Here is a 27,882-nt window from a genome sequence, read left to right on the forward strand (position 1 = left end):
CACCGACGACGCAAGCTGAATCCGCGGCCTGTGCAAGCACGCAGCGGGCGGGTCTGGCAAGTCACTGCCCTTGCGTTCAGCGCTGGTTGGGCACACGACGGCCAGCACGCAAAAAAAAAGGCCCAGAAGCGGCGCAACGTCCGATTCTGGGCTCTGCCCGTCAGACGCTTACGGTTTACGTGACGACGGCGTTCCCAAAGCTGGTCTCTGTGCCTGTGAGTTTGTGTGTTTGTGTGTGTGCCTTCAGTTACATCGATGACGTCGTCTCCCCCGCCCGCCCGCGCGCCTCTTCTGCATTCGGCTGACCCTCTTGTCTGGGTCGGTCTGCATACTGCAGCGCACACGCGCACGGAGGCGTTGCCTTCGTCGCCTCCTCCCTCTCTTGCGTGCCTCAATGGCTCTAAGCACCGAGCCCAGCGCCCCTCTCGAGGACGTCTCCTGCGCACTCAGCCACGGCTTGCACACACACACACACACGCACACACGCACAGAGAGAGAGACATAAATACGTGCATACGTCAACATACGCCGTCGGTAGATTCGGTGCCGGAGATCGTGCACGTGGCGCGTGCGTGTGCTGCACCAGCGCCCTTCTTTGCGTCTTGCCACCATCGCCCCACCCACCCACGCACCCCTGCCCTTCCTCCCGAACTCTTCCCTTCGCAAACACGCCGCACCCAGCGTCCTCCGCACACCCCACCGCCCAGCACGTGTGTACGAACACACCCACGCTCACGTAACCGTCACCGAGCTGCTCCCATCCGTCTTTCTCTCGAACACACACACACACACGACTTCCTCTGCTGTATCAGCGCCCGTATACAGACACAAGCAGGCACGCTCGGGGTGGGCACCGGTACGGCCACTACCACGACCGTCTCTCGCTCTCCACGTGGGTAGGTGGCGCCTTCTGGAAGGGTGATGGCGCTCTCCCCAACCGCCTACGTCTCGCCCGGCTGCAGCGCGCAGTGCCGGCAGTGCGTCAGTGCCAAGCCAGACTCCTTCGCCTTTGCCTCCGTTCAGAGCATCTCTCTCTACCGAGTGAGCACCGCGAACGTGACCATCCCAACGAGCGCGAGCAGCACCCCAGCGCAGGCGCAGCAGCAACACCAGTCGCTCGAAACGATCGCCATTACAGACTACCCGCTGGTGACCCTCTTCGGCCATGGCGCCAACGCCGCCATCGCGGCCTTCTCGTACAACGATGACTACATGGCATGCCTGACGCCGCAGAACAAGCAGGTTCTTCTGTGGCGCTTGAAGGATGCAGAGACGCTCACGGCGAAAAAGATTACCAGCACCGCTCTGTCCGACGCCTTTAAGCGCGAGGGCAACCCGTCCACAATGTGCCTCGCCGGCAGGCACCATGTTCTCTGCGGCACGAACACAGGGCGGCTCATCTCGCTCAACACGAATCTCGACAACGCCGAGCCGCGCAGCGTCGCTATTCCGCCATCGCAGCAACGCGGGAACGCACAGCAGCCCCGCTCGCCATTATCACCGGGGAACGCGTACAGTGTCCCCGCTGTAGCCGGTCCGCTGAGCTCCCTCAATCCCAGCGGCACGAGCAGCGCAGCGGCGGCCGCGGTGGAATCGGTAGAGTGCATTGTGGCGGCAACAGCGCGGCCAGAGGCAGTCGCGTGCGGCACCTCGGATGGTACGCTGTGCCTGCTGACGCTGAACGCAAGCACGGGTCTGCTTGTGACGGCTTCGCTGTGCCCGTTCCCAGCAAAGGAGAAGAGCGACACAGTCCTCGACGTGAACCCGCTACCGGTCACCTCCCTCGCCTTCGAGCCAACCTCTGCGCAGTACCTCGCTGTCGGCTCGCAAGACGGCGCGCTGGCGCTCTGTGATATGAACAAGAATTCCATCGTGCAGATATTTGAGGTCAGCAAGCTGCCTGAGAAACACATAAGCTCCATCGCCTGGATCCCCGGTGAGGCAGGCGCCTTCTACACCGCCAGCACTGACAGTCCGGTGCTCCGCAAGTGGTCTGTCTCCAGCAAGTCGGTCGTCGGCAGCGTGAGCATCATGGTGATGCAGCAGATGCCACAGCAGCGGAGCTCAGGTGCACGCGGCGCAGCAGACGCGAGCGACTCCGCCGACGCGGAGCACAGCAGCAGCAGAATCGGCATACGCAGTGTGGCCTGCATCGACCAGACACGCGTCGTTGTGGGGCTGACAAACGGATCCGTGAAGGTCTACGACGTGACACAGCAGCGGCTGGAGTGCGACATCGTGACGGGCCACACAGACGCAACGCTCAGTTGCAAGCTGTCGAAGCACGATCGCGACCAGGCGGCGACGGGCGGTGTCGATGGGATGATCCGTGTGTGGAACTTGCGCACGCTCAGCCAGCAGTACAGCATCCCGGTGGGGCCCGTGATGGTGCACTCTGTAGACTGGTCCCCGAATGGCAAGCACCTCATTGCCGCCCTCGGTAGCGGTGAGGTGGTCATGTACTCCACGTCGACAAACCGCGAGTCGTGGCGCACGCCGGTCTTCTCGGAGCTTGTCTACCGCGTCTGCTGGGCCGCGGGTGACTCCAGCCTCATCGCCGCCACCTCCCGCAGCGGCGTCGCCGTGCTCTCCTCGAAGGACGGGAAGGTGGTTCGGCGCTACCCCGCCACGCGCGGCGCCTTCTACGGTGTCGACATCGAGCCCGCCAAGAGCAAGATGATAGCCGCCGGCTCGCACGATCACCGCATCTACGTGTACAACCTCTCCAGCAGCAGCGAGCACCCCGTGCACGTGCTGGCAGGTCACACGGACGCCGTCTGCGACGTTGCCTACAACCCAACAGCGCTGAACTACCTCCTTTCGGGCAGCTACGACGGCACGCTGCGCGTGTGGGACCTCTCGTCGAACGACGCGCACACTATCTCTGTATCGTCGCGTGCGCTGAAGGGCCACGCCGACCGCGTGCGCAGCGTGGCATGGTGCAGCCTGGCGCCCTACTTGGTCATCAGTGGCTCCGCGGATGCGTCGATCCGCCTATGGGACATCCGCAACGGCGTCGCCATAACCACCGTGCGCGGCCACAACGCGGATGTCGTCGCCATCTCGAGTCACGTCGACCGTCCGCTCACGTTCTTGTCGGCCGCGCGTGATAGCACGCTGGTGGCGTGGAGCGTAGCCCTGCTGCGGCAGGTGTACCTCGACGCCGCCCTGGGCACCCTTGAGAACTGCATTGTGGCCGACCCGTCCTCGCTCATGGGCGTGGCCGCGTCCAGCGTGACCGTCTCGCAGGTGGCCGGCGCAGCAGTGCAGCGGCTTGCCAAGGAACTCGCCGAGTGTGCGAGTAGGCCGGCGGAGCGGCTGCAGAAGCTGGTGAGCTTCTTTGAGTCCCCCAACGGGGCGGCGGAGGTGGCGGAGATGGCGCTCTGCGCGGTGGACCCGGCAGCGTACCAGGTGGCGGTAGCAGAGGGGAAGACGGCCGCGACGGGGCTCGTTGTGCCGGCGCGGAGCCTAGCAGAGGCGGCGCGTGCTCATGCCACGTACACCAACGAGCGCGCCCACAGCAAGTCCGTCAACGCTGCCGGGCCGTCGTATAGGAAGCAGCGCCTGCTGGAGGCGGCCGACGAGCTGTTACGCGTGGGTCAGCTGGAGGCGCACTGCAACGTGCTCATGGAGGCGGAGGAGTGGGACCGCGCGATTGCGGCGAGCCCAGCCATCTCACGTGCTTACTGGCGCAGTGTCTGCCAGAAGGCCGCAGAGGCAATGGAGGCGGCCGGCGACGCGCGCGCCGTGGCCTACTACATCATCGGTGAGCATGCCCACAAGGCTGCGCAACTGCTGACACGCCTGTCGCAGCGCCACTACGATGCTGCCACAGTGGTGTGCCAGACGTGTCCGCAGGTCGCCGATGACCCACAGCAGCAGCAGCAGCAGCAAGCGAATGAGCCACCGCACAACACCACCGTGGACGTGAACAGCATGACGGCTGCGACGCAGCAGCTGCAGCGACAGCGTGCGGCAGTGCTGAAGCGCTACGCGAACCCGCAGCTCTTCGCGGCGGTCCTGCTCGCCTACGGCCACCATGATGAGGCCGTGAACGTCTTGCAGCACTGCGGCGATGTCGTGCTTGCTCACCTCCTCGTCCACACAGTGCCGCTGCGCGAGCAGGCGAGCATCGACACCGCCTTTCGGCTCTCGATGCTGCAGAGCGCGCGCCAGCAGAGGTGGGACACAGCGCTCGCCTGTGCTACACGTCAGTCGAACCCGTACGATGCCCTGGCCACGGTGCTCGCGCTTTTTCAAACGGCGCAGGGCAAGCAACTGGCGGGGAAGAGCACCGCGCCGTCGCTGACATCTGGCAACCTATCCACCTTGCAGGGCGTCAGCGAGCGCCTCAAGACTTTTTACGAGCAGGTGCGGGGGGAGTGCGGAAAGCTGCAGCTGCCGCTCGACGCTGCGGCGATTCAGCAACGGCATGCGCATGACGGGCTGGCCTCGCAGAACCAGCTCGCTGCCATGGTGCTCATGGCGGACCCCTCCTCAGGTCCGATGACGGACGGCGCCATCCTGCAGAGCTTAAGTGGGTTTATGGAGAGTCTCCTGACCGTCGCACTGAAGGAGATCGATGGCGCGACCACTCCATTTTATCTGCGACAGGCGTACAACGTGTCGGCGTACGTGTCGCTGCCGTTCGAGACGCCGAGCAAGGCCGGGGGCAACGCCAGCGTCAGCCTGTCCGCGTCTGCCGTCATCTCCTCTATGACACCAGAGCACAAGCGCTTCCTGGCCCTGGTCTTCATCGTTGCGGCGCTTATGGCCGTGAAGGTGTATCGCTTTCCGAAGCTGCTGCAGAGCGCCTTCACCAAGGCGCGTGAGCTGGCCGCCGCCTCCGGCAGCGCGAGCCTTAGCACGATCCTCACCAACACGCAGGGTGCCCTTGGCACGTACTCGCCGCACTCGAAGGAGGTCGACTGCTCCTCCGTCGGCTGTGCGCTACCGGCGCTGTCGAGCGAGGGCCGACAGATCGTCTCTGTTCTCACCGGCGACCCCGTGTGCGGCGCCGTGCACGTGCTGGAGGACAGCTCCTCATTTATTTCGAAATCCGAGGCGCTCGCGTGGATGCTGTGCTCGCACTTTTCCCCGCTCGGGAGCGGAGCACGGCTGACAGCCGTATAGATATACACGTACGCAGAGACAAGATGTTGTCGTGTTGCCTCATCGAGTGGCGTCTCTGTGGGCACCCGCTTGCTTGTCCTGCGCGTGCGCGTGTGTGTGTGTGTGTGTGTGATGGGAAAGCGAGGGGAGTCCATATGGTAGAGACACGGACAGAGCGAGCGAGGAAGAAGTGGCAGAGGGGGATGCGCACACGCACGTGCGCGCCATCACCATCCTTTCTCCTCTCTTGTCGTGAGCGACAAGAGAGGCACATGTGTCTGGTCTGACTTGCGTGTTGAGCAGGTCTTGTGCACTGCCCTCCAGCATGGTGTTTACAGACGCTCTCCTGTTGTCTTCCCGCCGAGGCAATGTGGAATGCATGCCTGCGTCTAATATATATACACGGGTGTACGGGTCGTGTTGCACGCGCGCGCTGCGTGAGCCCTCCTGTGTTCCCTCACGCATCTTTATGTTTCGGTTGCCTTTTTTTTTAGTGCCGCATGGATGCCGGTCTATCTCCTTAACCTCCACTACGACACACACACACACCTCACTCTACACCCTCGCCGCCCCTTCCTATCGCTTCATCGCCCCCCTCCTTTCCACGAGTTCAGCGATGATGCTCTAGCCCGGGGCAGCGTCGCCGCGCCACCTCCAAGCGCCTCCCAAAGGGACACCACCCAAGTGCCACACCGCGCAAGAGGAACGAAGGGCAGAAAAAGGAACGACGCGGGCGCAGAGCCGCTCATATTTGTGCTTCGTGTTTGAGGCTGCGGCGGTTTGGGGGAGGAGAAGGAGGAGAAAGGGTGCCGACGGCTCTGGACAGACGGAGCTGGAAGCAGTTCGCTGCGTGCGAACGTTGGACCGGAGGAGGGGTGGGGGGTGGGGGTGGGCGGGCTTGCGCCAATTTCGTCTCTTTATTCTTGCGTACATTATGCGTATGTGTGCGTGTGTATCTGTGCCTATCATCTCCTTGGTTGTGACTCGTACCAGTACGAACGTTGTTCGGCGTATCTGCATCTATCCCTTCCATCCGTTCCGCTGATACCGCCGTTACCTCGACCCTCCTGTGCGTTGTGCCTGCGTCTGCCACGCGTTGTTCTGTGTGCATTTGTACGTGTGTGTGTGTGTGTTTAGGTCCTTCTTGATGTAGCTGTACAAGCAACTAGGGTATATATATATATCTAGAGAGTGAGATGGGTGCATGCGCATACGTGTATCGATAGCGATATCCATATCCATATACATATAGATCTATATATAGATTTATATGGATATGGACACACATGTGCGCATGCGGGGTATGGGTGTATTGGTTCATTCTCCCTGTGATCGCCTTTTTGTACCTTTCTGTTTCTTTTTTTTTATGGTGTGTTGCCCCGGTGTGTCTGTGTGACTGTGTGTGCCGATGAGAATGTCTCTGACCATAGACTTGATGACGTGGGTGATGGGGTGGATGCGGTGTGGTCTCGCTCGGCCACCCGTTGTGTGTTCTGTTCATCCACCCACCCACCACCTTCAACGCCGACCTATTCTCGCTCTCCCCGCGCCTTTCGAAGCCTCCTCGCATCCATCCCACTCCACCACGCCCCTCTGACCTCTGCGCCGCACCGAAAAGAGTGTCAGGGACGGGGCCGACGAGCACACGTGACTTGAGTCGTATCAAGCCACCACAGCTGACCATTCTCTCTCGATATATATATATATATATACAAGGAGCGAAAGCGAGCACCAATGACAGACGATGCGTACGACGGCAACGACGGGAAGAGAGTGGGGACAGCAGCGCAGCAGCGAAACAACACGGAATGAAAAGGCGCTCGAGCCGATTGGTGTTGTCTTACGGCGCACGAGACATGCCATGTCAGTGTGGCTTGTGCGCACGCGCACTAGGGTCGAGTGTGCACCCCTTCGAAGCGACGCACGGTACAGATCAACGCATACACATACGGATGACAAGAGCCCTTGCTTGTCTTTCATGTCTTTCTCCACCGTGAGCACACAGAAGGCTGGATGCGCACGCTCCCCGATTCGCTCAGCACAGGGTGATCCTGTTCGGGGTGGAGGGTGAGAGAGTGAAAAATCCGCTGCTGCGACACTGATGGGGCGAGTTGCACCAACGCAGCGCCCCTGCGCCACGATCGCCTCCTCTTCTTCCTTCCTGCTATACTCGGGTGTTTCTTCACTCTTGCCTCTCTCCGTGTCTGCTGCTTCGTTATTCCTCTTTCTTTTGGCTGCTACTGAAAACGCACAACGCATACACGCCATCGTGGACCGCCCCTCATCCCACGCGCGCATCCTCGGTATGTGTGTGTGTGTGTGTGTATGCATCTGTCTGCCTGCCTGCCTGTCTCTCCTCCGCACATACGTAAGCTCGTACGCACACCTTGATTACAGAGCAGGAGGCGCTGTACCGACATCACACCAGCTCCGCGACGCCGGCACGGTACGTTGTACCTCTAAACACATACATAGCTAACTAGGCGCTTGCATACGCGTGCAGCGGATCGTACGGTGGAGTACGCGTGCCTGTGTGCGCACCTTCGCTTGATTATTGTTTTTGCCTTGCTGTTTGCTTGCTCCCGCCACGTGGGCCTCTGCATACGAGGGAGGGGGAGGTGACGCACGCGCCCGCGGACTACGTCAGCACCGCTAACCTCATCTCGTCCGTTCCTAACCCGCTTGTCGCCTTCCCTGTTGTGTAATCCGGTGACGAGAGTCATGTACAACTTCCATAAGCGGGCGGACGCCCCCACAAGAGTCGAGGGCGATGCCGGCGCGCATGGAGCAAACGATGGTCACGACGATGAACGGTCATCGGCGGGGCCGCAAGCGATGGCTGAAGATGACGGCCATGATGCGCAGAGGCAAGGGCGCGCCTACGGGCACAGCGCCGAGTCTCGTGTTGGCGACTACGCGGATGGGCTTGGTGCCCCTGTGGCGGGTAGTGGGGAGGGATACGGTGACTACGGCCAGGAGGATCCGGGCGGCTACGACATGACGTCGTACCCCGCTCAGGGAAGCGACAATCAGCAGCAGCAGCAGCAGCAGCAGGCGTACATGCAGCCCCAAGTGTACGGCCAAGGCGCCGAGGCCCGGGGAGAAGGGGAAGACGATGCGCCCATGTTTGCCGACTACCGCGGCCCCATAGATGGCGAGCGGGCGGAGCGCTACAACCGCCGTCTGCAGCAGCAGAAACAGTACGACGACATCCCCATGCCGCCAGACGACGCGGATCCGCAAGAGGTGTTTACCTACTACCGCAAGCTCATTGGGCTCGTGCACTTCGTGCCACCGCGGCACTGGCGCGAGATCCGCTTCGACCTGCCGGCGAACGTCGCGGAGCTGCGCCTCTACCCACAGCGCCGCGAGCGCGTGCAGGATCGTGAGCCGATCAGGCCTACCTCGTGTATCGCTATTTCGCTGAAGGGCATGCTGCCGGAGAACACGACGCCCTCCGAGTACGCGGCGCAGATGGTGCAGTACATGTTCGACCTGCTGAACTACCAAAACGCCTCCACAGCCATCACGGAGCTGCGCTTCGTGAAGAAAGGAACAGAGCTGTTGCAGATGGTGGTGACGCTCGGCAAGGACGTACGGCTGGCGGGACGGGTTCTGACAGAACTGCAGGCCGCGGGCCTCCGCGCGTACTACGGCAAGCCGGTCTTCGAGTTTCCGCCGAACGCAACCTTTCAGGTGGTCGACTACCGTCGCACCCTGCACGACGGCAAGGGCATCTCGGCTGAAGACGTCACATTCCTGCTGGAGCCGATTCGGCAGTACAACACCGTCGACATCAACGTCATCGAGGGCTACGAGCCCGGCGTCTTCTATGCGCCGGTGAAGCGGCCCGAAACGGTGTACTCGTTCCTGTGGAACTACTTCTGTTCCTACAAGTTCCAGTCTGACCTGTTCCGCCGCTACGGCGTGCTGGTGACCATGGCGCAGTGCCCGCACGAGTTCCTGCAGAAGGGCATCCCGTATCACATCCAGAAGCAGCAGCTGGAGGAGAAAATACGAGCAGAGCTGCAGCGCAAAGGCATGGAGAAGCGCGAGTACGATGGCAGCGGCGGTGGTGTCGGCGCTGGCGGCGTCGACGACGACGACGACTCTGACGATGGCATGAACGGCGGCGCCGACGAGGCGACCGGCGAAGGCCCACCGCCCGCGTGGGCCGCAAACGCCGCGGACGAGATCGACATCTTCGGGTCGAGCACCCCTGCCAGCCGCGTGCAAAAGAAGCAGCAGCAGCAGCAGCCCACCTCGGCGGCAGCGTCCGACCCGTTCGGGTATGGTTCCGGCAGCAGCAGAGCTGCCGCCACAGCCGCGGCAGCAGCGACGGCAAACACTGTCGCAACGGCCATCACCTTCGTCGACGAAGACGGTCTCGAGGATGTGGATGCACTGCTCCAGCAGTACAACGCCGTCACGGAGCCGCCACCGTCCGCAGGAAAGAAGAAAGAGGCTGCAGCGAAGGGGCGCAAGGGCAAGGAAACGACATCGGCGGCATCGGCAGCGACTGTGGACGGGGGGGCTGTCGGTGAGGATGGTGTCGCACTGTCGGACACCGGCCCCCAAGGTGGCGCATGCATCCTGCCTCCGCCGTCGGTGGAGGGGGCTGGCTGGGGTGGTGGTCACGGCAGCTACGGTGGTGACCCTTATGGTTCTCTGCCTGGGTATGCACCTGAGCAGGGCGCGCACGGGTATCCGCCGCCGCCACAGTACTACCCGTCTTCCGGCCCCTACGGCGGAGCTGGCCGTGGCGCGCCGCCAGAGTCGTACTACGACGGGTACCAGGGTGTTGCTCCCTTGCCACGCGCCGCCCCGTACCCGAGCGTTGCGCAGCGGTCCTCTTCGTCGTACGCCGCGCCGCCATATGCGTACAGAGACCGAAGTGCCATCAGCACAGCCGCCGACGCGCTGCCCGTCACCGCCGCCGGCGGCAGCGGCGCTCCGTCGGCGTACCCGCTGCTCGTGGACGAGGCAGATGATGAGCAAGACGTGATCCAGCATCCGCTGCCGCAGGAACAGCAGCAGCAGCAGCAGTCGTCGGCTTTGTGGTCGGGCGATGGCAGCGGCGGTGGCTATGGCAACTTGGACGGACAGCAGCCGCAGCAACTGCCGTCGTCCTCTCAGGCCATCGCGCCAGCCCCTCACGAGAAAGATATGCTTCTCTCGTGGTCTATGGATGAGGGGCTGGCGCACAGCTCGGGGCCTGGCTACGCGGCGACCGGGGTCTTCTCTCCACTACCGCCTCATCGCACTCAGCAGGGTCACGTCAACGCCTTCCTGCCGGAAGGCGAGGAGGTCGGCGGCATGCAGGGCTACGGCAGCAACTGGTCAGCCTTCAGCGACTCGCAGCAGCAGCAGCAGCAGCTCAACGCCTACGAAGCTGGTGCTGCTGTCGGAGGCGTTCTTGGGGACTACGACCCGACTTTACCCTCGTACTACGCAGGCGGCGACGGTAGCAGCTATCCGCCGCCACCCCCACAAGCAGCAGCGCCGTGGAGCCACGCCGACAGCAACAGCGGAGCACCGCTGAGGTATGGCGAGCCGATGCCGATGCCGGTGCCGATGCCCATGCCCATGCCGCCGCACGTGCGCGAAGCAGCAGAGATCGCGGCAGACTTAGAGGAGCGCATCCAGGCTGCCTTTCCCGCCACGTGGGCCACCGCGTCGGCCGCCTCGGCGCAGCCGTTCCTGTTAGACGGTGAGGTGCTCGAGGGTCAGGACCTGCAGAGCACCTCGGAGGAGTCGAACTGCGTGCTGGAGCACATCCCGGACGCAGCCGCGGCTGCCGTTGCGGATCTGCCCGCCCCAACGACAGAGATCGAGGAGCTGCTCAGTTTTCTGCAGCGCAACGTCAGCCTTGTTGGTCGCCTGCTCCATAAGACCACCACGACGACCGTCGAGCAGGCGGCCGAGGTCGCCGTTTTCCGCGCCCGCGTTGCACGCGCGTTGCTGATTGGCGCCACAATGACTGTTGAAGAGTCGGGGTCGCCGGCGACCCCAGAGGCGATCCGCGCTGCGTGGGAGCGGCGTGCTGCTGACGGCGGCGAGGTGCCCGCCTCGCCTGCTGCGGCGAACGACGGCGAGGCAGGGGAGCCTGCGGAAGGGGAGGCGGCCCCTGCCGAGACGCAGTTGCCAGCCTTGCTCCCTTACCTGTTGCGCACCTCCGCGGGCGTCGACCTCGCGATGCTGCTAGCCTTTCACTACCCCCGCGCCTTCTCACGGCGTTTTCTGCCGTATGCCCCAGCGTACCTCTTCGACGAAAATGTCGTTCGAGTCGTGGTTGCAACAGCGCTGCGGCGTGACGCGCAGGCAGCCAACGTCCTCGTCCGACACGTACTGGCGCACTGGTGTCCGTTGGCGCAGTGGCTGCTGCGCGTCGCTCACCACAAAGCAGCGGAGAAGCGCAATGGCGGCGAGGCGAGTGCAGCCGTAGTGGCTGCGGGCGAAAGTGGCAGCACAACGGCCGCCATGAAGCATCTCGTGTCGTCCATCGGGAGCTCGATGGACACCGTTCTCGCCGCGCTCTCCCCGGCGCAGCGCGAGTTCTGCCGTGCCAGCAACGATGCGTGCAATTACGTGGACGCGTTTGCTGAAGCGATGCACGCAACTGGCGTCCATGACCCGGCGGAGGATAGTGGTGCGCTCCCCCTGCTCTGGGGCCCCGATGGGGCGCTCTATCGATCTCTGGTGCGTCTCTACGTGAACGCGGACGTGTGCGACGGCGCGAAGGTGGCGCTGCGGATGCTGTGCTGTGGCCGGTTCTCCTCGTCGGCGACGTCGACCTCTCTCGCCAGCGCCGAGGTGTGCCTGACGCGGGATCACTACTACTACTGCATCGTGTTGCTTTCCCGGTCGCATACAGCCCCGGTGCTGAGTCGTGAGATGGCCGCCTTCTGTGGTGCATTCCTGAAGCTGTTGGAGCTGCAGCACACGCGCTGGCAGCAGCAGCAGCAGCACCCGGCAACCGAGGGCGGCGGCAGCGCGACAAGGGCGCCCTCGGTCGGAGAGAAGGAAGCAGAGCAGCTCTTAGATACTGCCTTCAAGGCCATGCAGACGATCGACGTCTACACCACCTTGCGTGACGCGTACTTGGCCGTCGAGGTCCCCATCACCCGCTTCGAGTCCGTGCTTGCCCGCCTCAGCCCCGCCGAACCATCCGCGAAACTGCAGCTGCAGGTGCCGACGCTAGCAGAGTGGTACGATGGTAGCAACAGCAACAGCGGCAAGGGGAAGACCAACGCTGGTCAGCCGCCGCGCAAGCGCGGCACAGAGGCACCAGCGATTCCTAGCATCTTCTACTACCGAGCTCCGTCACGTCGCAACGCTCGGTGGAATCAACCGCAGCAACAGCAGCCGCAGGTGTCGCACGCGACATTGAACGCGTCCGGTGCCGGCGGCGGCAGCGGTCCGACGAGCATCGCGTCTCGATGGCGGCAAGAGTGGACGGCGGCCATGCGCACGTACCCTCCCTCGGGGGTCCCCTTCACCGCGTTGCCGGAGGGGTGGACGAGCCAACCCAGCCGCGAACACGGGCACTACTGCTTCACGCCCCCTGCGCCAGCGTCGTCGACGGACGGCGCAGCCGCCCCTGTCACCGCACCAACCTACAAGCATCCCATGGACGGCAAGGAGTACCCGGTCACCCCGCAAGCCCTCCTGCTGCAGGGGGCGGCCGCGGGTGGGAGTACCTCCAGTGTCACACTCGATCAGGTGCGCACCCGCGCCAACGCCATGCATGCGGAAGAGGCCGCGGCCATCGGGCTGCCACCACCGGCGGAGCTCACTGCCGCGGCCGCGGAGGCATGGGCATCGGATCAGCGCCGCCGCAATGTGTTCCTCGACATCGCCACGATGGAGCTGCTGGGCATCAAGTACCGGCCATCGGGTCGCGCCCACACCGTAGCCGCGGACGCCGCCTCGACAAGTGGCGTGAAGCGCGGTCGCGACGCCGGTGCGACGGCACCGACGCCGGAGCAGCTGCAACAGCTGCTCGCCAAGGCAATTGCTAGGTCGTACCCCGCTGTAGGGGCGCCGTACCCGGTGGTCAGTCGCGGCTGGGCCGTTTACCTCAACTCCGCCCGCGGTCAGTATGGTTTCAAGGGCCCAAACAGCGGCCCGAGTCAGCCGCCGCTCTTTGTGCACCCCAAGACGCGGAAGCACTACTTTGTATCGCCTCAGGCGTTTGCACAGCAGCGAAAGGTGAACCTCGACGTGGTGGCGCGTGATGCCGGAGTGGAGAAGAAGGACGTCGAGTCGTGGATGGCCGATCAGCGCATCCGGCACGCTGCGATCGATGCCGCGGTGGTGAAGCTGATACCGATCACATACAGCGACGTCGACAAGGCGATGGAGGAGAACGCGGCGGTCGAAGTGGCCGGGGATAGCGCAGCAGCGCCGCCGGTGTCATCCTCGCGTGACCGGGACCACCAGAACCAGCACACGTCGTCATCACGGCACCGCTCCGAGCGCGAGGGCCACGGCAGCAACAGCGGTCGAAAACGCCGACGCTACGAGGGCGGCGGTAGCGACGCCTCGCACAGCGATGATGACAAGCGCGAGAACGGCGACGGATCCCGCGGCCGTCGCCGCCGCCGTGACCGATCACCACGTCGGCGCGGCGGGAACGGCGGCGGCGGTGGTGGTGGTAATCGTTGCCGTCGGTAGGACTCCGCTGGATTGTTTGCCGACACCCCATCTGCTGTGCAGCAGCCACGTGCACTGGTGCGCAGGCGCTGTTTGCGGCGAGGGGCATGAACATTGGAGAGAGCGAGCGAGCGCGCGCGACGTACGAAGTCGTGTGCGTGTGTGTGCTGGGAAGAGAGGCTTGGTTGACCGTTTTCGTCTTTGTGTGGCCGTTGAGCGCGTGGGCGGGTGTAGGGGCGGCCCGCTTCGGCGCAAAGAGAAGGTGCGCAGCAGCACCTCGTTGCCCCTCCCCCTCCGCCTCCTCCCTCTCCCTCCTTCACTCCTTCCCTCACCCCCCCCCCGTAGGTCGTGGATGCGACAAGAGGCAGAGGGCAGGGCACCGTGCCCGCCGCTCGCCATCCCACCCTCTCTTTTGTTGTTGTTTTGATTACCCCACCACCACCACCACCACCGTCCACGCGAACAACGTGTGAAAGGCATGGCCACGTGCCATCGCAGGGGATGGAGCTGGCACACGTGAGTGGTGGCCATCACAAGGGGGCGTGTCGGGCGGCGTTTAAGTGAGAAGGGGGACTTAACAGGCACAATGCGCACAACGCCGAATACGCGAAAAAAAAAAAAACATGGAAGCGCCGCAGCAAACGTTGACGACAGAACAGCACGAGCACAGAGTACCACGCTGCGGTGTACGTGTCTCTCCCCGTCTCTCTCTCTCTCTTTGTGCCTCTGTGTGTTGTGATGATACCGCCAGCAACGATCTGCGGATGTGCTGGCATGCCGGTGTGCGCAAGGGCGACAAATCACGAGGAGGATGGCCTCTATCGTTTGCCCTTCACCTCTTACCACGATTAGCGAGGCCATGATACCCCACACGTGTTGCAGCTACACATGCACGCGCAGAGTCGCAGGCTTGAGCAGCTGCCAGTCGACTTGGTGCAACCTAGATCCTTCCCAAGCTCTGCCTCCATCTCCATCTTCACGCCAGTGCCGCTCTACCTTGTAATCCCTGCCTTTGTCGGCAACGCTGCTCAGTCACGCCCGCGCATACACACACACACACATCGTTCAGCGACGCCGCGTGCCTGCTCTCTGGTTTTCCTCTCTGTGCCACGTGTGTGGCCGTCACAGCAGCGTGATCGTGGTGCCAGTGGCTGTTCGCGTCGACGACGGAGACAGCGACGACAAGGGGCACGCACACACACACACACACACGGCGCCCTTCGTGCCCTCTCCTGCAACGTTGTCCTCTTCACCGCGCCAGAGCTTTTTGGGGATCGGTTTCTGCTTGCGCCGACACCTGTTTTGCATTGCGTTGCTCGTGTTGCGCGTTATCCGGTCGCCGACTCTCCCACTCCCCCCCCCCACACACACACACCACAGGCCCACACCAACTCCTCCGTCCATCCTTGGTCATGTCGGGTACATCGAAGCTGCGATGGGCTCACTATGACGGCGTCTACCAGCCCGCGCTGCACATCCCCGCAGAGGAGATTACCGAGACGGTGCTGCCGGCGGGCTACTCAGCCGTGTACCTGCTCGGACTCGACAGCACCGTAGTGGTACCCGATGCGGACCTCAGCCCCTACGACCCCCATGATACGGCCAAGGCATCGCACCCGGCGGCCGCCCTCGGTGTGGCGACGGCGCAGCAGATTCTTGAAGGCTTTCAGGCCATCGAGGACGGCAGCGCTGCAGGGACCCAGCACGCCCAGCAGTGGCCGCACAATGACGAGGCGGAGGGGCCCTCGGACACCCTCCTGCTCGACGACGACGACGATGGCGGCCGTGCACACGGTCGCAGCAGCGCCAGTCGCAGCCGCCACGAGGAGAAGCAGCAGCGAAAACGGGAAAAGAAGGCGGCCAAGGAGGCGAAGAAGGCGGCCAGGGCGGCCGCCAAGCGCGAGCGGGAGGAGGTCACGTCCGCGCCGACGGTGCAGCACCGCGACGACGGCGACAGTGATGATGAGCTTCTCGCGGCGATGACCATCGAAAACAAGTACAGGCAGGCGCGCGATCGCGGCTCGGCCGGCGAAGGCGACAATGCAGGTGCAAGCAGCGGAAAGAAGAGCAAGTCAAAGAAGGAGCGCGACGACGGCGCGTGGGCGGCGCTCGAGGCAGACCTCTTCTCCGACGAGGAGGCCGAGGACGAAGAGATCGAAGGCGATGGAGCTGGCCGGTGCGATGCCGGCGGTACTTGGCGCCAGCAGCGAGGTGTCCGCGCTGGAAACCGAATGGGGCAGGCGCTGTCAGCGCTGAATGTGGCCCGGGCAGCGCCGGACATTCCCGGCCTCTCAACGTCGTGCCCCTACGCGTACCCATACCTGATGGAGATCGACTACGAGTACCGGCAGCTGGCGCAGGAGGTGGCCAGCGAGGGGCTACTGCTCACAAAGCAAGAGGGCGAAGTGGTGCGCGAGATCGACGCGGAGCTGCGCCGCAGGGCGGCGGAGCGGGTGTACCTTCAGTCGGTGCTGGAGCAGCGCCTTCAGCAACAGGAGAAGGGGTCGGAGAGGGGAGAAGCGTCGACGGCGGCGAGCAACGAGGTGGATGCGCTGTCGGAGGCAATCGGGAAGCTGGACGCGCCGCTTAGTGTGGCTGATCTGGTGCGCCGCCTTGTCTCCAAGCAGGTGTCGGCATCCACCGCCGCGTTTGACCGCTATGCCGCGGCGCGGGCGCGGCGTGCGGTGCAGCGGCGCACCCGCACCTTTCAGGACACGTCCGTCATCACGCTGCTCGAACAGCTGCGCGCTGTCGCCGCGACACCGCGCGAGGACGCTACGGAGGTGATGCGCAAGTACGTCCAGCAGCGTCGCCAGCATGAGGAGATGAAGTCCAACATGCGTGGTCTCACAAAGACCGGCTTCTACGCGGTGCCGAAGCCAATGGAGAAGTGGAAGCGCGGGCGGGACATGATGCTGCTCGTGAACGCCGGCGCCGAGGCGCAGAAGGTGCGGCCGACGTCCTACATCTCGCAAGCGTACTCGACGATGCGGGAGCGCATGAGAGACCACGCCGAGAAGCACTTTGACCGCATGGCTGTAGCGGCTCGCGACGGCGCCTCTTTCCTCGACCCGAGCAGCTTCGCCGGCACCAGCACGGCATTCCTGCCGTCCACCTCCACGCCCGCGGCGCTGCCGCTATCGGCGCAGCAGCACCTGATCCAGCAGCAGCAGCAGCAGCAGGGCCGTCTGAACGCCGCCAAAGCGGTGCACCGGCGCGAAGCGTTTTTTCAGTTTCACAGCCTGCGCTGCGACACGGAGGCCCCGGTGACGCTCGAGTCCGTGCCGCTCAACGCCGGCTTTGCCGCGGCCAGCACGCTGGCGCCAGAATTGCTCGAATCGGTGGGCGAGACCATAGCCCCGGGCAGTCGCGCCGTGTCTCTCGGCCGCGGAGGCGAGGACGCCTCGATCCACACGGAGGACGGCACGTCTCTGTCCTACTCCACCCATAGCGCAGCGCCCAGCTCGTACCCCTATCTGTTCGACCACGAACCGCGCTCGCGCCGTCCGCGCCAGCGTCGAAGCAGCCGCGGCAGCGTGAGCGGGCTCTCGCCGGACGTGGAGGGGGCGTCTGTGAACACGTCGCGGGCGACGTCTGTGGCCTCGGCGTACAGCGGAAACGGCGAGGATGACAAGGCCAAGGAGCACCGCCGCGGCGGCCGCTCGGCTGGCAAGCGTGGCGCGACCGCAGCAGCGACGCAGAACGGTGGCGCAGCCACCGCACCCGCGGACTGGCGCTCGAACGCGAAGCGCAGCATCATGGAGCAGCTAACCCTCTACCGCCGTGGCAAGCACGGCAAGCCGGCGGTGCTGAACGACGAGCAGTGCCGCGAAATGTGCCGGCTGCTCCTGGATCGCGCCATGCGCGCCGAGGCGGAGCGGCAGGGGATGTCCCTCGCGGTTCAGTCGAACAACATCGCGGCGCGCTTCACCAAAGTGACGGAGAAGCGGCTCAAGAAGAGCGTCGACCACTACTTGGAGAGGCAGATGCAGCAGGGCAGCTTATTCTCCAAGGCAGCGACCTCAGCAGGTGGTGCGCTCGGCGCGTCCGCGGTCGGTGTCCTCGGTGCCGGCGCTGTGCTGCATCCAGGCATCTTGCCCATAGACGACAACGGCGCAGTGCTGCCGCACGACACAGCCGCCGAGGCACGCCAGCGCGCGGTGGCCGACACACCTATCTACGAGGATTAGTATCCCACCGTTTGTGGGTGTCCATGTGGCTTTCCAGAGAGCGAGGGGTGGCGGGGTGTGACGCCTCGCTGCTGATGCCGTGAACATTGGCACGGGCGGCCCCGTGGTCGGTTGAGTGGGTGCGGGTCAGTGCTGCTGCCGCGTACGCAAGTGTGCTTGTATGTGCACGACGCCCTTCTTCCCCCTACGCCGTGTGTTGGTCTCTCGTTGCATCTCTATCCTTCTCGTGCATCGGTCTGCGCTTTCCTTGTGCGACATGACGATGGTTGCCGCACATACGCACACGTGCGTATTCGAGTGTGTGTGTGTGTGTGTCTGATGCACTCCCCCTCCCTTTACCCCCCCCCGCTCCGACCCAATCCACCTTCTCTGTTTTACATCTACATCTCTGCATGGCAACACAGATGGCTGGCGCCTTCTCTGGATTTCCGTTGGAGAAAAGCGAGGGGGCGGCGGTGCTCATCCCTCTCGCTGACCCTCTCTCTCTGTGTATGTGTACGCATGCGTGTGTGTGTCGTTGAGCTAACAAGAATGCGGTCTGCACCCGTCTGTGCCTCTCATAAAAGCCGAGAAAAGCGAACGAGCAAGAGCAAGAGGAGGGGGCGCCAGTCCATCGCGGCGCCGCGGCTCATCTCCCCCCTCCCCCTTCCCTACCATAACTTCTTGCGATGAAGAAGTTTGGCACGCGAGTAAGAGCTCGGTTCTGTGGCTGCACGGGTGCGAGGGTCTCCTGAAGCAGATCATGGAGAAAGGTGCCTCTGTGTGTGTGCCACCGAAGCCACTGAACGAGTGCCGCAGAAGTGTCACGCCGGGGGGGGGGGGCGCTGAGGAAGAGACGAAGCACAAGGACGGCTGCGACGGCCGGAGTGTGGCCGGCTTCTGCGTCCCCTTCCCCCTCTCCGCGCACCTCACACACACACACATGCGCGCGCGGGCTCCCCCTCCCTCTTACCTACCCACTCACTCTCCTCTTTGCATGCCCCATCTATGTGCGTGTGTGCCCGTCATCCTCCGTTCTGCCACTGGCGTCTGTGCCCCCCCCCCTTCCTCCTCACTACCACCACCTTGTTGGCGTTGCCGGTGTTGTTATGCACGATAGCTCTAAAAGCCAGTGCGTGTGTGCCTCAGTCGATTCTTAACTAAGGGGCCCTCTCACCACCCCACCCCCACCCTTGACTGTCACCTTTAATCGATCCGGACACGCACACACACACACACACGTACTTGCCCTCGCCTTTCACGACCCCCGTGTGCGACGTGGTCCGCGGGCTTGATAGCGGCCACGATGATCGCGTGTGCGGCATTACAACGGCTGGAGCGGTACGGCTCTCTCGGGCTGAAGCGACACAGCACAGAGGATTTTGTGAGTGCGTCGCTCAAGGACGCGCGACGAGCGAACATCTATGCCCTGACCCTACTGAGCACGTGGAAGGAGGCGCTGCAGGCCGTCCGCGGCGGGGACGCCAACGGTGTCGCAGATGTGTCGAAGGCACCAGCTCGCTACACAGACGCGCTCGTCTACGCTGTCAGCTTCGCGGTGGTCCTCACCACACAGCACTTGTTTGAAGTCAGCACCGCCACAGCTGCTTGTCTTATCTTCACGGACGCCTACGCCCAGGCACTGGAGCTCTTGACACTGCTGAAGGAGATGACGGTAGCGATGGGAAGCGGCGGTGCTCTGCGGAGCAACGCCTCATCGGACGACTTTACGAAGGCGGTGGCACATCTTCTCACGAGCTGCACGGACCTTGCCCTCTTACTGCTGGGCGGTATCCCCACCTCCTCTGGCGCCGCTACACAGGAACGACAGGAGTCGCAACCGGGCAGCAGCAGCGCGGAGCAGCAGCAGCAACAGCGGGAGTCGATCCTCGCGCAGGCGCTCGTGTTGGTGGCTGCGACGGCGCAGATGCTGCGACGCGTGCAGGCAAGCTATCCCATCAACGACCTTTACCACACCCGCCCCTGCGCTGCGCTGCTGAAGGCTGTTGCGAACAAGCACAAGCAACTCCAACAGCGGCTCACGCATGTCAGCGACAGCAGCGACGCTGCCACAGAGCAGACCCGGCGCGCTGCGCCGAACGCATGCAGTGAAACTGCGAAGGGCGCAACGGGGCATCAGACAACGGCGACGCGTGTGCCGGCGCTGCTGGATGTGCTCCATCGCTACATCCAGCTGTGTGCGCGGCGCTCAATCGCAGGAAGTCAGCAACAGTCAGCGGCCGCCCCATCCGCCAGCGCGTCGGCCGCCAGTCTCTTTTCCATCTTTTCCCTCTTCCAGCGCCTCGGCATGCTGCACGGCGCGCTCGGCGCCGCCACAGCCCTTCCGAAAGGGCTCACGGCGCAGCTCTGCAGTGCCTGCGAAGACGTGCAGTACTGGCTGAGCCAGCTCCTGTCCAGCACCGCGTGCAACCGTGCGACTCGCTACGTCGTGTACTTCCGTGAGGACGAGCTGCGACTGATGCAGCACAATATTCGCCAGGCCTCCGAGTACGCGTTGTACACCTTCGCCACTACGCCGCCGGTCGACCCGGGGCTTGTGGAGCCGCTGCTGAAGGACGGCGTTACTGCCGACAGCAACGACGAGGCCACGCGTGCGCGCGCGGCTCTCGTGCTTGCGCAGTGGTGCGTGAGCGCACCCTTCTTTTTCGAGAGCTTCTGCCAAGGTGAATCGTGGTCCTCCTTCGCGCAGGAGCAGCGGCGGCTTGTGCTGCTGCAGCAGTCCCGCGCGCGCCGCGGACTCGAGAGGGCGTCGCGTCGGCAGCAGCGGAAAGAGGGGGCAAAGAAAACGGCGATGCATCTGAACGAAGAGCACGGCAGTCGGTCTTCCTCGGTGTCCAGCGACTCCAGTGATGCCGCCTCAGCGCACAGCAGTGGCTCCGACTCCGCGTCCTCGGCTGGCGGCCGCCAGCAGCGGCAGCGCGGCAGCGGCAGCGGTGATGCCGAAACGACATCTCTTTTGTCCCTCCAAACGGCGAGCCACGCGAACCACGCTGGCGGCAGCACTTGCGGCAGTGTGACGTCACTCGCCAGCCGTGTGTCGCTTCTCTCGACGCTCTCCAAGCACTCGGCGGCCTCCTACCTTTCCTTCATCTCCGTACTTCGGCCGTCGATCACCGCCGGCTCAGCGGCGGGTGGTGCTGGCGCCGGTGGTAGCGCTGACGGCGATGACGAAGCTGGCGCAGATCGACAGATGCACGAGTCTGAGGATGGCAACACAAACCTTCCTCTCATCCTGCTCGAGCAGCTCGCTCTGGGTCTTCACCGCTTCATGGAGGCCTACCCGGCAGAGCTGCTAGACCGCTACGGGCTGCGCAGCGTATCGTGGAGCAGCATCGCACGCATGTTCGCCACTGTAGAGAAGTCTCTCGTGAACACGACGAAGATGACAGCAGGGGCGGCAGCACAACGTCAGGCCAATCGCTTTCCCAACGATCACGAACTGCCGCAGCCGCTCTTCAACCTCGCGCAAGACATCCGCTACAACAAGGGGATGGGCTACGAGTGCCTGGGCTTGCTGTTTGCGAAGGTAGTGGCCCCGCTGCTGGACCCCACGTCATCGCGTGCGATCGAGTCGACATCATGGTCTCCACCGCAGCAGCATCGACTTCCCAGATCCACAGGCGAGGCAACGGGGACCGAGGACGACGACGGCAGCGAGACGGGCAGCGGCAGCGGTGCCCATAGCGACGGCGACCGCACCGAAGAAGGGGTTTTCGTCAACGCCGCCGCCGCCGCAGCCACCGTGGGACGCGCGGTGCTGACCATCGACGACGACCCCACGACACGCGCCTCCGTGGAGGCGGCCCTGTCGAGGTGCTTGACGGCGTACGAGACGGTGGCGCCGCAGGTGGTGGACATGAACCTACCCACCATCCTCCGCCTTGCTGCGCGCACCGCGGCCACATCAGCGGGGTCGGCCACCTCACTTCGCTCCTCCGCGTCGCCCTCGTCTCTGTCGATTGTGTTGGTGGACTTTGTGCGCGACATTACGGCTCGTCTAGGCCGCGGCAACGACCTGCCGCACCTTGTCGATGCCCTACTCCTGCGGGGCGACTTCGCTGCTAACGCGAGCGCCGCGGCCGCCGCCTCTTCGGTCGTGGACGACAGCGGCGATCCGGCGTCCGCTATCCGCTCGCTGCGTGCGGTCTTTTCGCTTCCCCCGGTGCGGCAGGCGGTTATGGAAGCCGCCGGGGCGTCACTGGACCCAGAAAGCCTTCTGCAGCGGCTGAGCGGCGTCGCGGCGGAGCTCGAGGAAGGCAACAAGGGCAGCAACAGCAGCAGCGCTCACGATGAGGAGCAGGTCAAACCGTCGTCCGCTGCAAGGCCTTGCCGGAAGAAGCACGATGACGCTCGGCTGCAGCGCATGCTTCTGGCTCTGGAACTCATGGAAGCGCTTCTCGCTGGGGTCACACCGACGTGCGTCTCTGCGGGTGCAATGCTGGAGCACACAACGCAACTGGAGCTGTTACTCAACTCATCGTTCATGGCTGCGGTGGAGGAGCTGAAGGGCGTTTGCGGTGACGCGTTGGACGACAGGCGTGCGCTCATGATCCAGCACATGTACACGATCCGCCAGTGCCGTGCCGTGACAATCCTTTGCCTGCAGGACCTCGGCACGCAGCAGGTGCACGACTACCTGCGCATGCTCGAGGATGCGCTGTGGCAGCTCACGAGTCACGTGGGCAGCCTCGTCGGATCGCTGACACTGGCGGACTTGCAGCCGTTGCTGCGGTCACATTCAGCGCGGTATGGCGGCAGCGAAGTCCTTGCGCCGTCGCCGTCGGCGCTGGAACAGCTGCGGGTGCAGCTCCTGCCTTCGTCGCTCATCCTGCAGCGCCTGTCGCTAGCGCGCGCAGTGACCGTCGCCCTCGGAACCCACGCAGGGCCCGCAGAGGAGCTCCGTGACATGGTGTCGCACCTGTGGGACTGCCTCGGACAGGACGGGCACGACGCAGATGAGGCAGCAGCGCCGCAGCAGCGGCGGTCGGGCGGGGTGTCGCTCTGGTTGGCGAATCAGATGACTGCCGAGGAGTGGACCAGCTTGGTGGCGCTCGGCAAGGAGAAGCATGCGCGCTCCTCGATGATGGCGCTCCTTCTGCGCTCCGCCGCCTTAACTTCCGCAGCGACAACAGAGACGCCGGCGTGGTTGTCGCGGTGTCTGCAGTGCATCCCTGGAACGGTGCTGCGCGCACTCGTCGACGCATTCGTGTCGCTCTCCGTTGAAGATTTCTGCGATGCGTCCCTCGCGAACGCATCGTCGTCGTCCGCACGTCGGCGGCTCGAGCTGGCACAGCGGCAGTGGATGGCCCTCACGACATCGCTCGTCGCAGCGTACGCGGTGGTGGGCCACAACCCGTACTGGCCCTCGGTTGTCGCGCACACGGTGCGCTCAGTGACGCATGTGGCGCGGGTGTGGCGGAATCACGCGAAGGGGCGGCTTGGCTGGGCTGTCGAAACACCTGCCCAGGCCCCTCACGACTCTACCGCGGCGCACATGTTTGCGCTGCTCACGCGACAGCTCATCTCGCTGCTGCTGTGTACGCTGCGTAGTGAGCCACGCGCCGTAGAGGTGCTCCGCCGGGTGCTGTCGACGTTAGCGAGGGAGTCGGCGGTCGCGCCTTCATCGGCAGCAGGGCCATCTGTCCCAGTACTGTCGCGCAGCGGCATGTCCGTGGCCTACTTAAAAGCACTGACGGTGCCGGCAGCGTCACTCGGCGACCTGAGTGCGCCAACCATGCTGACGACGTCCGACCCCACCACCGCCGCCGATGGAGGAGGGACGGTCGAGGTGGTTGCCGCCTTGAAGGAGTTGACGTTCGAGGATGAAGTGCGCGACGTGTGCACCGAACTCTTCGCCGCGTCCTTCGTGAAGCGCATCTTCACTGTGACGGACCTGTGCAGTGACAGCGCGGCGGCGGCCATGTCGGTGCCCTTGGCTACGGTCACTGTTGCCCTGCGTGCTAGCATGATGACGCTCGCGCTGCTCTACCAGGTCTGTGTGGCTGCCGTGCAGGCATCGTGGCGGGCCAAGGCAACCAACGGCAGCCTGGAGGCGCTGGTGCAGACGCCAGCGGTCGTGTTCCTGCACACCGTCGTCAGTAGCTTTCACGCACGCGGCGCTGCGAGAGTGTCAAGCAGCGGCGCCTCCTCCGATACGGCAGTCGATGTCGTGTTGGCGGCGTTTCTCGAGCAATTCCGCGCTCATGACGAGGAGCACTCAGAGCAGCACTTGTTCGTCCACATCGCATCTGCCGCCTCATCTGGCGAGAAGCGGCGCAGAACGCGCGACAGGACAGACGCCGGCGCTGGTGACACAGACTGCGCTGCCGGTGACCCTTCCCCCCTTCGGACGGCGATCATTGCACCGTCAAGTGCTCTCGAGACGGTGGAGGAGCTGTGGCGTGACCAACTGCGATGGACGGCGTGTACGGTGATGCGTCTCAGCCACGCAGCCGACAGTGAGCCCAGCTCGTGCGCCACCGCGCTGCAGAGGGCGTGTCTCACGTTTCGCCAGCTCTTCGCGTGTATGTGGTCGAGTGCTCACTTTCGGAAGCACCAGGTGCCCAAGGGTGTAGGCGGTCGTACCGGTGGCGGCGGCGGTGACGCGAGACGCGCTCGCAGCAACGGCGACAGCGAGCCGAAAGCGCGCCAGAGCCGTCTCGCGGGGGATGTCGACGCATTCCTCGCTGCAGTGCTCGGTCGCCCGCGCGCGCCTGGGGATGGCAGCAGCGACCGAGTCAGACGTGTAACAGGCAACGAGCTGCGCTATCAGCTGGCGGACTTCTTTGGGGTGCCGGCGACAGCGACGGACGGAGCGGCGCGTGGTGTTGAACGCTCGCGCCACCCGTGTGACCGAATATGGATGCGGCTGTCGAGTGTTGGAGGTGAGGCAGGCGTCTGTGCACTGTGGCTCTTGTGGAAGCTTCAGTGCGTTTCGGCCGCCCTCACTGACCGGCCTGCGACGGCCGATGGCGTCAAGGACGACTCGCAGACGCGCATGAGGACGTTCCTGTGCGCCTACTACGACTTGAACGCCAGCGTCGAAGGCGATGCAGCGACAGCTGCCACCACCTCTACCGCTTACACCCGCCTGGTGGCGTCGCTGCGGGCGTCACCAGTTGCGCTCCGCATTCTACCTGCTGAGGAGGCACCGCCGCTCTTGCATGAACACGTCCAAGCGCTGCTGACGCGCACTATTCCAGGAGCGTCGCCTCGTGCGAGCGCTGCCGCGAGCTCGTTCGCGTTGGTAGCTCCTGCAGCGGCGGAGGTGATCGCGCACTTGTTTTCTGTCCGCCCACGTTTGCCAGGTGGGCAGCTGCTGCCACACGCGCAGCGCCTGCTCGTGTGGCTCACGCACGCATCCTCTGCAGCCGCGTCGCTGGCAGCAGCGGGGGTGCACGGCGTGGCGGGTCCGTCCCTACCCTCACTTTGCATCCGCGTCTGCGCCGCCGTTGCCGCGCACCCCGCCGTATCAAGCGCGTCAGACTCGTCTGCGTTGATTGCCACGTGGGCATCGCCGCTGCCGCCGCATCAGAAGCAACTGGGCGCGTGCCGCAGTGGCTGGCAGCTTCGCAACGGCAGCAGCGCTGCACAGGAGCTGCTCGACAATGTGTGGCTGCTGCTACTCTCCCTCTTGGAAGGATCCCGAGCGCCGCAGAGCGCTACCGCTGCTGCGTCGTCGGCGCCGCTGCTGCGCGAAAGGGAGGTGGTTCAGATGATCCTGCTGCTCACGAAGACCTGGCTAGGGCACTCGGCGCGCCAGCAGATGCTGTGGTCCCGCCCTGCTATGCTGCCGCCGCTGATGTGCGCGCTGTTTACGTGTGTAATGCGTGGAATGGAGTCGCAGCAGTTCTCGCCGCGCGTGCTGAACGTGCTGGCGAGTGGGCTGGCGGCGATGGCGGCGCACGTGGACGCGGCAACTGCGAACGAGGGCGAGGGTGTTGGCGAAAGGAAAGCCGAGGGGTCGGCTAGCAGCGCGCCAGCCACAACAAGCGAGGAGCGCCGCCGCCCGCAGAAGCGCCGACTCGAGGCCGGCACTGAAGCGTGGGCGGCGGGTACCGCCATCCCCGCGCACGTCAAGCGAGCCGCCCTCGCCGCCGTCACGTCGGCGCTCTTCGAGGTCGCGCACCACTACATTCACATCTTCACCGCCTTCAGCAGCGACATGGACTTCCTCTTCACAGACTTCCTAAAGGTGCTCAGCCAACACTTCCTGCCAACCGTGACGCGGCCGCCCATCGCCCATCGCGTCGGCGTGCGCATCGGCGGCACGGTGCGGTCGGACATGTCGTTTGCTGACCTCGCTTACATGTGCGTCGGCAATGCGGAAAGCAAGTCGCTGCTCAAGCAGGCGGCGCTGCGCATGGAGGAGGAGGGCGTGATGGACAGCGGCAGTGCCGGGGGTGGTATGGCTAGCGAAGGTGAACGTGGGCCAGCGCTGACGGACGGCAGCCGAAGTATCTTCCGGGTGGCGTAGCCGGTGCGCCTCTCTCTGCGAGGCCGCCGTCGTCTGCTAGCCGTGTCGCTGCCGGGAGTGTTTCGGGCAGTGTTGGTTTCCTTCTTGACCGATCTTTCTCTTCTCCGTATGGTGAGCTAAATAAGGAAGGGACAAGGGGAAGAGAGGCTGCGGCGGTGATGGTGGTGGGTGGGCGGCAGCGGCGGCGGCGTGGTGATGACTGGTTCACGGATGCCGTTGCCCGTGTCTTCCGTCGCCTCATCCCCGCCTTCTTCCCGTCTCCACGGCACCTCGCCCCTCTTCGCGCCTGTGCCCAACCGAATGAACTCTCTAATCCTCCCCCTCCGTAATGGTCTTCGGTGAAACGGCAGACACGCTCTGTTTGGGGTGTGTTGGGGGGGGGGGATTGTCCCGGTTTTGGCTGGTGACGGACGTCTCTGTCGGTTCGGGCGCTGCAGTGCGCCTCCTTCTGTCTCGCTCTTCCAGATGTTCCGTGAGGAGCTCGAGAAGGACAGAACTGTCGGAGCTCGCGGACAGAAAACGGCAAGGTCACGTGCAGACAATGCAGTCGCGCTTGTGTGTGCGTGTGTGGCCTAGTCGGCGCCAACCTGCGTGTGACGGTGGCCCTCTTATGCGTACCGTCGATCGCTCCCTCTGTGTGTGTGTGTGTGTGCTACCCCACTCGCCCTTTCTCCTCCGTCGTTTGTGCCGTCTTCACCACCGCCGCATGCACACATGCGCGCCTCCGCCTTTCCGCATCGGCAGGTTGCTCGCCCTCCCTCCCCCTTTTTCTCCGTCTCACGCCCCGTTTCCTTCACACCGCTTGCATCATGCGCGAGCACATTGACACGCTGCTGTCCCTGCGCATCCGCGATGTCGTTCAACAAGTCGTCACTATCAGCCTCTTCCTGAGCGTCGTCCTCGTGGGCTGGCGCGGCGCGGCGGTGATCACCAACTGCGAGGCGAGCATCGTCGTGGTGCTGAGCGGGAGTATGGAGCCTGGCTACCATCGCGGCGATGTGCTCCTGCTGCACCATCGCCCCGAGTACCCGGTGGAGGTGGGCGACATCATCGTCTACACGCTGCCGGGACAGGACATTCCTATTGTGCACCGCGTCCACCGCATCCACGAGCGTGCCGAGGATCATAAAAAACTATACCTGACGAAGGGCGACAACAACATGAACGACGACCGCTTTCTCTTCCATAGCGGGCGGGAGTGGGTGGAGCAGGACATGATTATCGGTAAGACGTTTGCCTACGTGCCGCGCATCGGGTACTTGACCATCGTGTTTAACGAGTCGAAGGTTATCAAGTACGTTGCGCTGGCTCTCTTGGGCTTCTTTATGCTGACCTCCACACAGGAGCTGTAAGCTGCGGTGGCACCGACCGCCGCTGCTCTTGCTGGGATTGAATGGATATGTGCCGTGGCTGCTGATGCCGCACGCACGCGCCCAAGAACTCTAGTAG

The 27,882-nt window shown here is 64.1% G+C and overlaps 5 protein-coding genes across 5 annotated transcripts; all 5 read left to right on the forward strand.

Annotated features, from left to right (window-relative positions):
- Positions 1 to 921: 921 nt before the first annotated feature.
- On the forward strand, positions 922 to 5,133 carry LDBPK_080420 (hypothetical protein, conserved; the record flags this gene model as incomplete). Its single annotated transcript, XM_003858559.1, has 1 exon — positions 922 to 5,133. One exon carries the CDS (start codon positions 922 to 924, stop codon positions 5,131 to 5,133), a length of 4,212 nt encoding a protein of 1,403 aa, XP_003858607.1.
- Positions 5,134 to 7,833: 2,700 nt separating this feature from the next.
- LDBPK_080430 (hypothetical protein, conserved) lies at positions 7,834 to 13,788 on the forward strand (the record flags this gene model as incomplete). The annotated part of the gene is made up of 1 exon (XM_003858560.1): positions 7,834 to 13,788. One exon carries the CDS (start codon positions 7,834 to 7,836, stop codon positions 13,786 to 13,788), a length of 5,955 nt encoding a protein of 1,984 aa, XP_003858608.1.
- Positions 13,789 to 15,179: 1,391 nt separating this feature from the next.
- Positions 15,180 to 17,957, forward strand: LDBPK_080440 (hypothetical protein, conserved; the record flags this gene model as incomplete). Its single annotated transcript, XM_003858561.1, has 1 exon — positions 15,180 to 17,957. The coding sequence occupies one exon, from the start codon at positions 15,180 to 15,182 to the stop codon at positions 17,955 to 17,957; it is 2,778 nt and encodes a 925-aa protein (XP_003858609.1).
- Positions 17,958 to 19,242: 1,285 nt separating this feature from the next.
- On the forward strand, positions 19,243 to 26,433 carry LDBPK_080450 (hypothetical protein, conserved; the record flags this gene model as incomplete). The annotated part of the gene is made up of 1 exon (XM_003858562.1): positions 19,243 to 26,433. One exon carries the CDS (start codon positions 19,243 to 19,245, stop codon positions 26,431 to 26,433), a length of 7,191 nt encoding a protein of 2,396 aa, XP_003858610.1.
- An 809-nt stretch (positions 26,434 to 27,242) lies between these two features.
- Positions 27,243 to 27,785, forward strand: LDBPK_080460 (signal peptidase type I, putative; the record flags this gene model as incomplete). Its single annotated transcript, XM_003858563.1, has 1 exon — positions 27,243 to 27,785. One exon carries the CDS (start codon positions 27,243 to 27,245, stop codon positions 27,783 to 27,785), a length of 543 nt encoding a protein of 180 aa, XP_003858611.1.
- Between the last annotated feature and the right edge of the window lie 97 nt (positions 27,786 to 27,882).

This window comes from Leishmania donovani, chromosome 8 (assembly GCF_000227135.1).
Source record: "Leishmania donovani BPK282A1 complete genome, chromosome 8".
Lineage (NCBI taxonomy): Eukaryota > Euglenozoa > Kinetoplastea > Trypanosomatida > Trypanosomatidae > Leishmania > Leishmania donovani.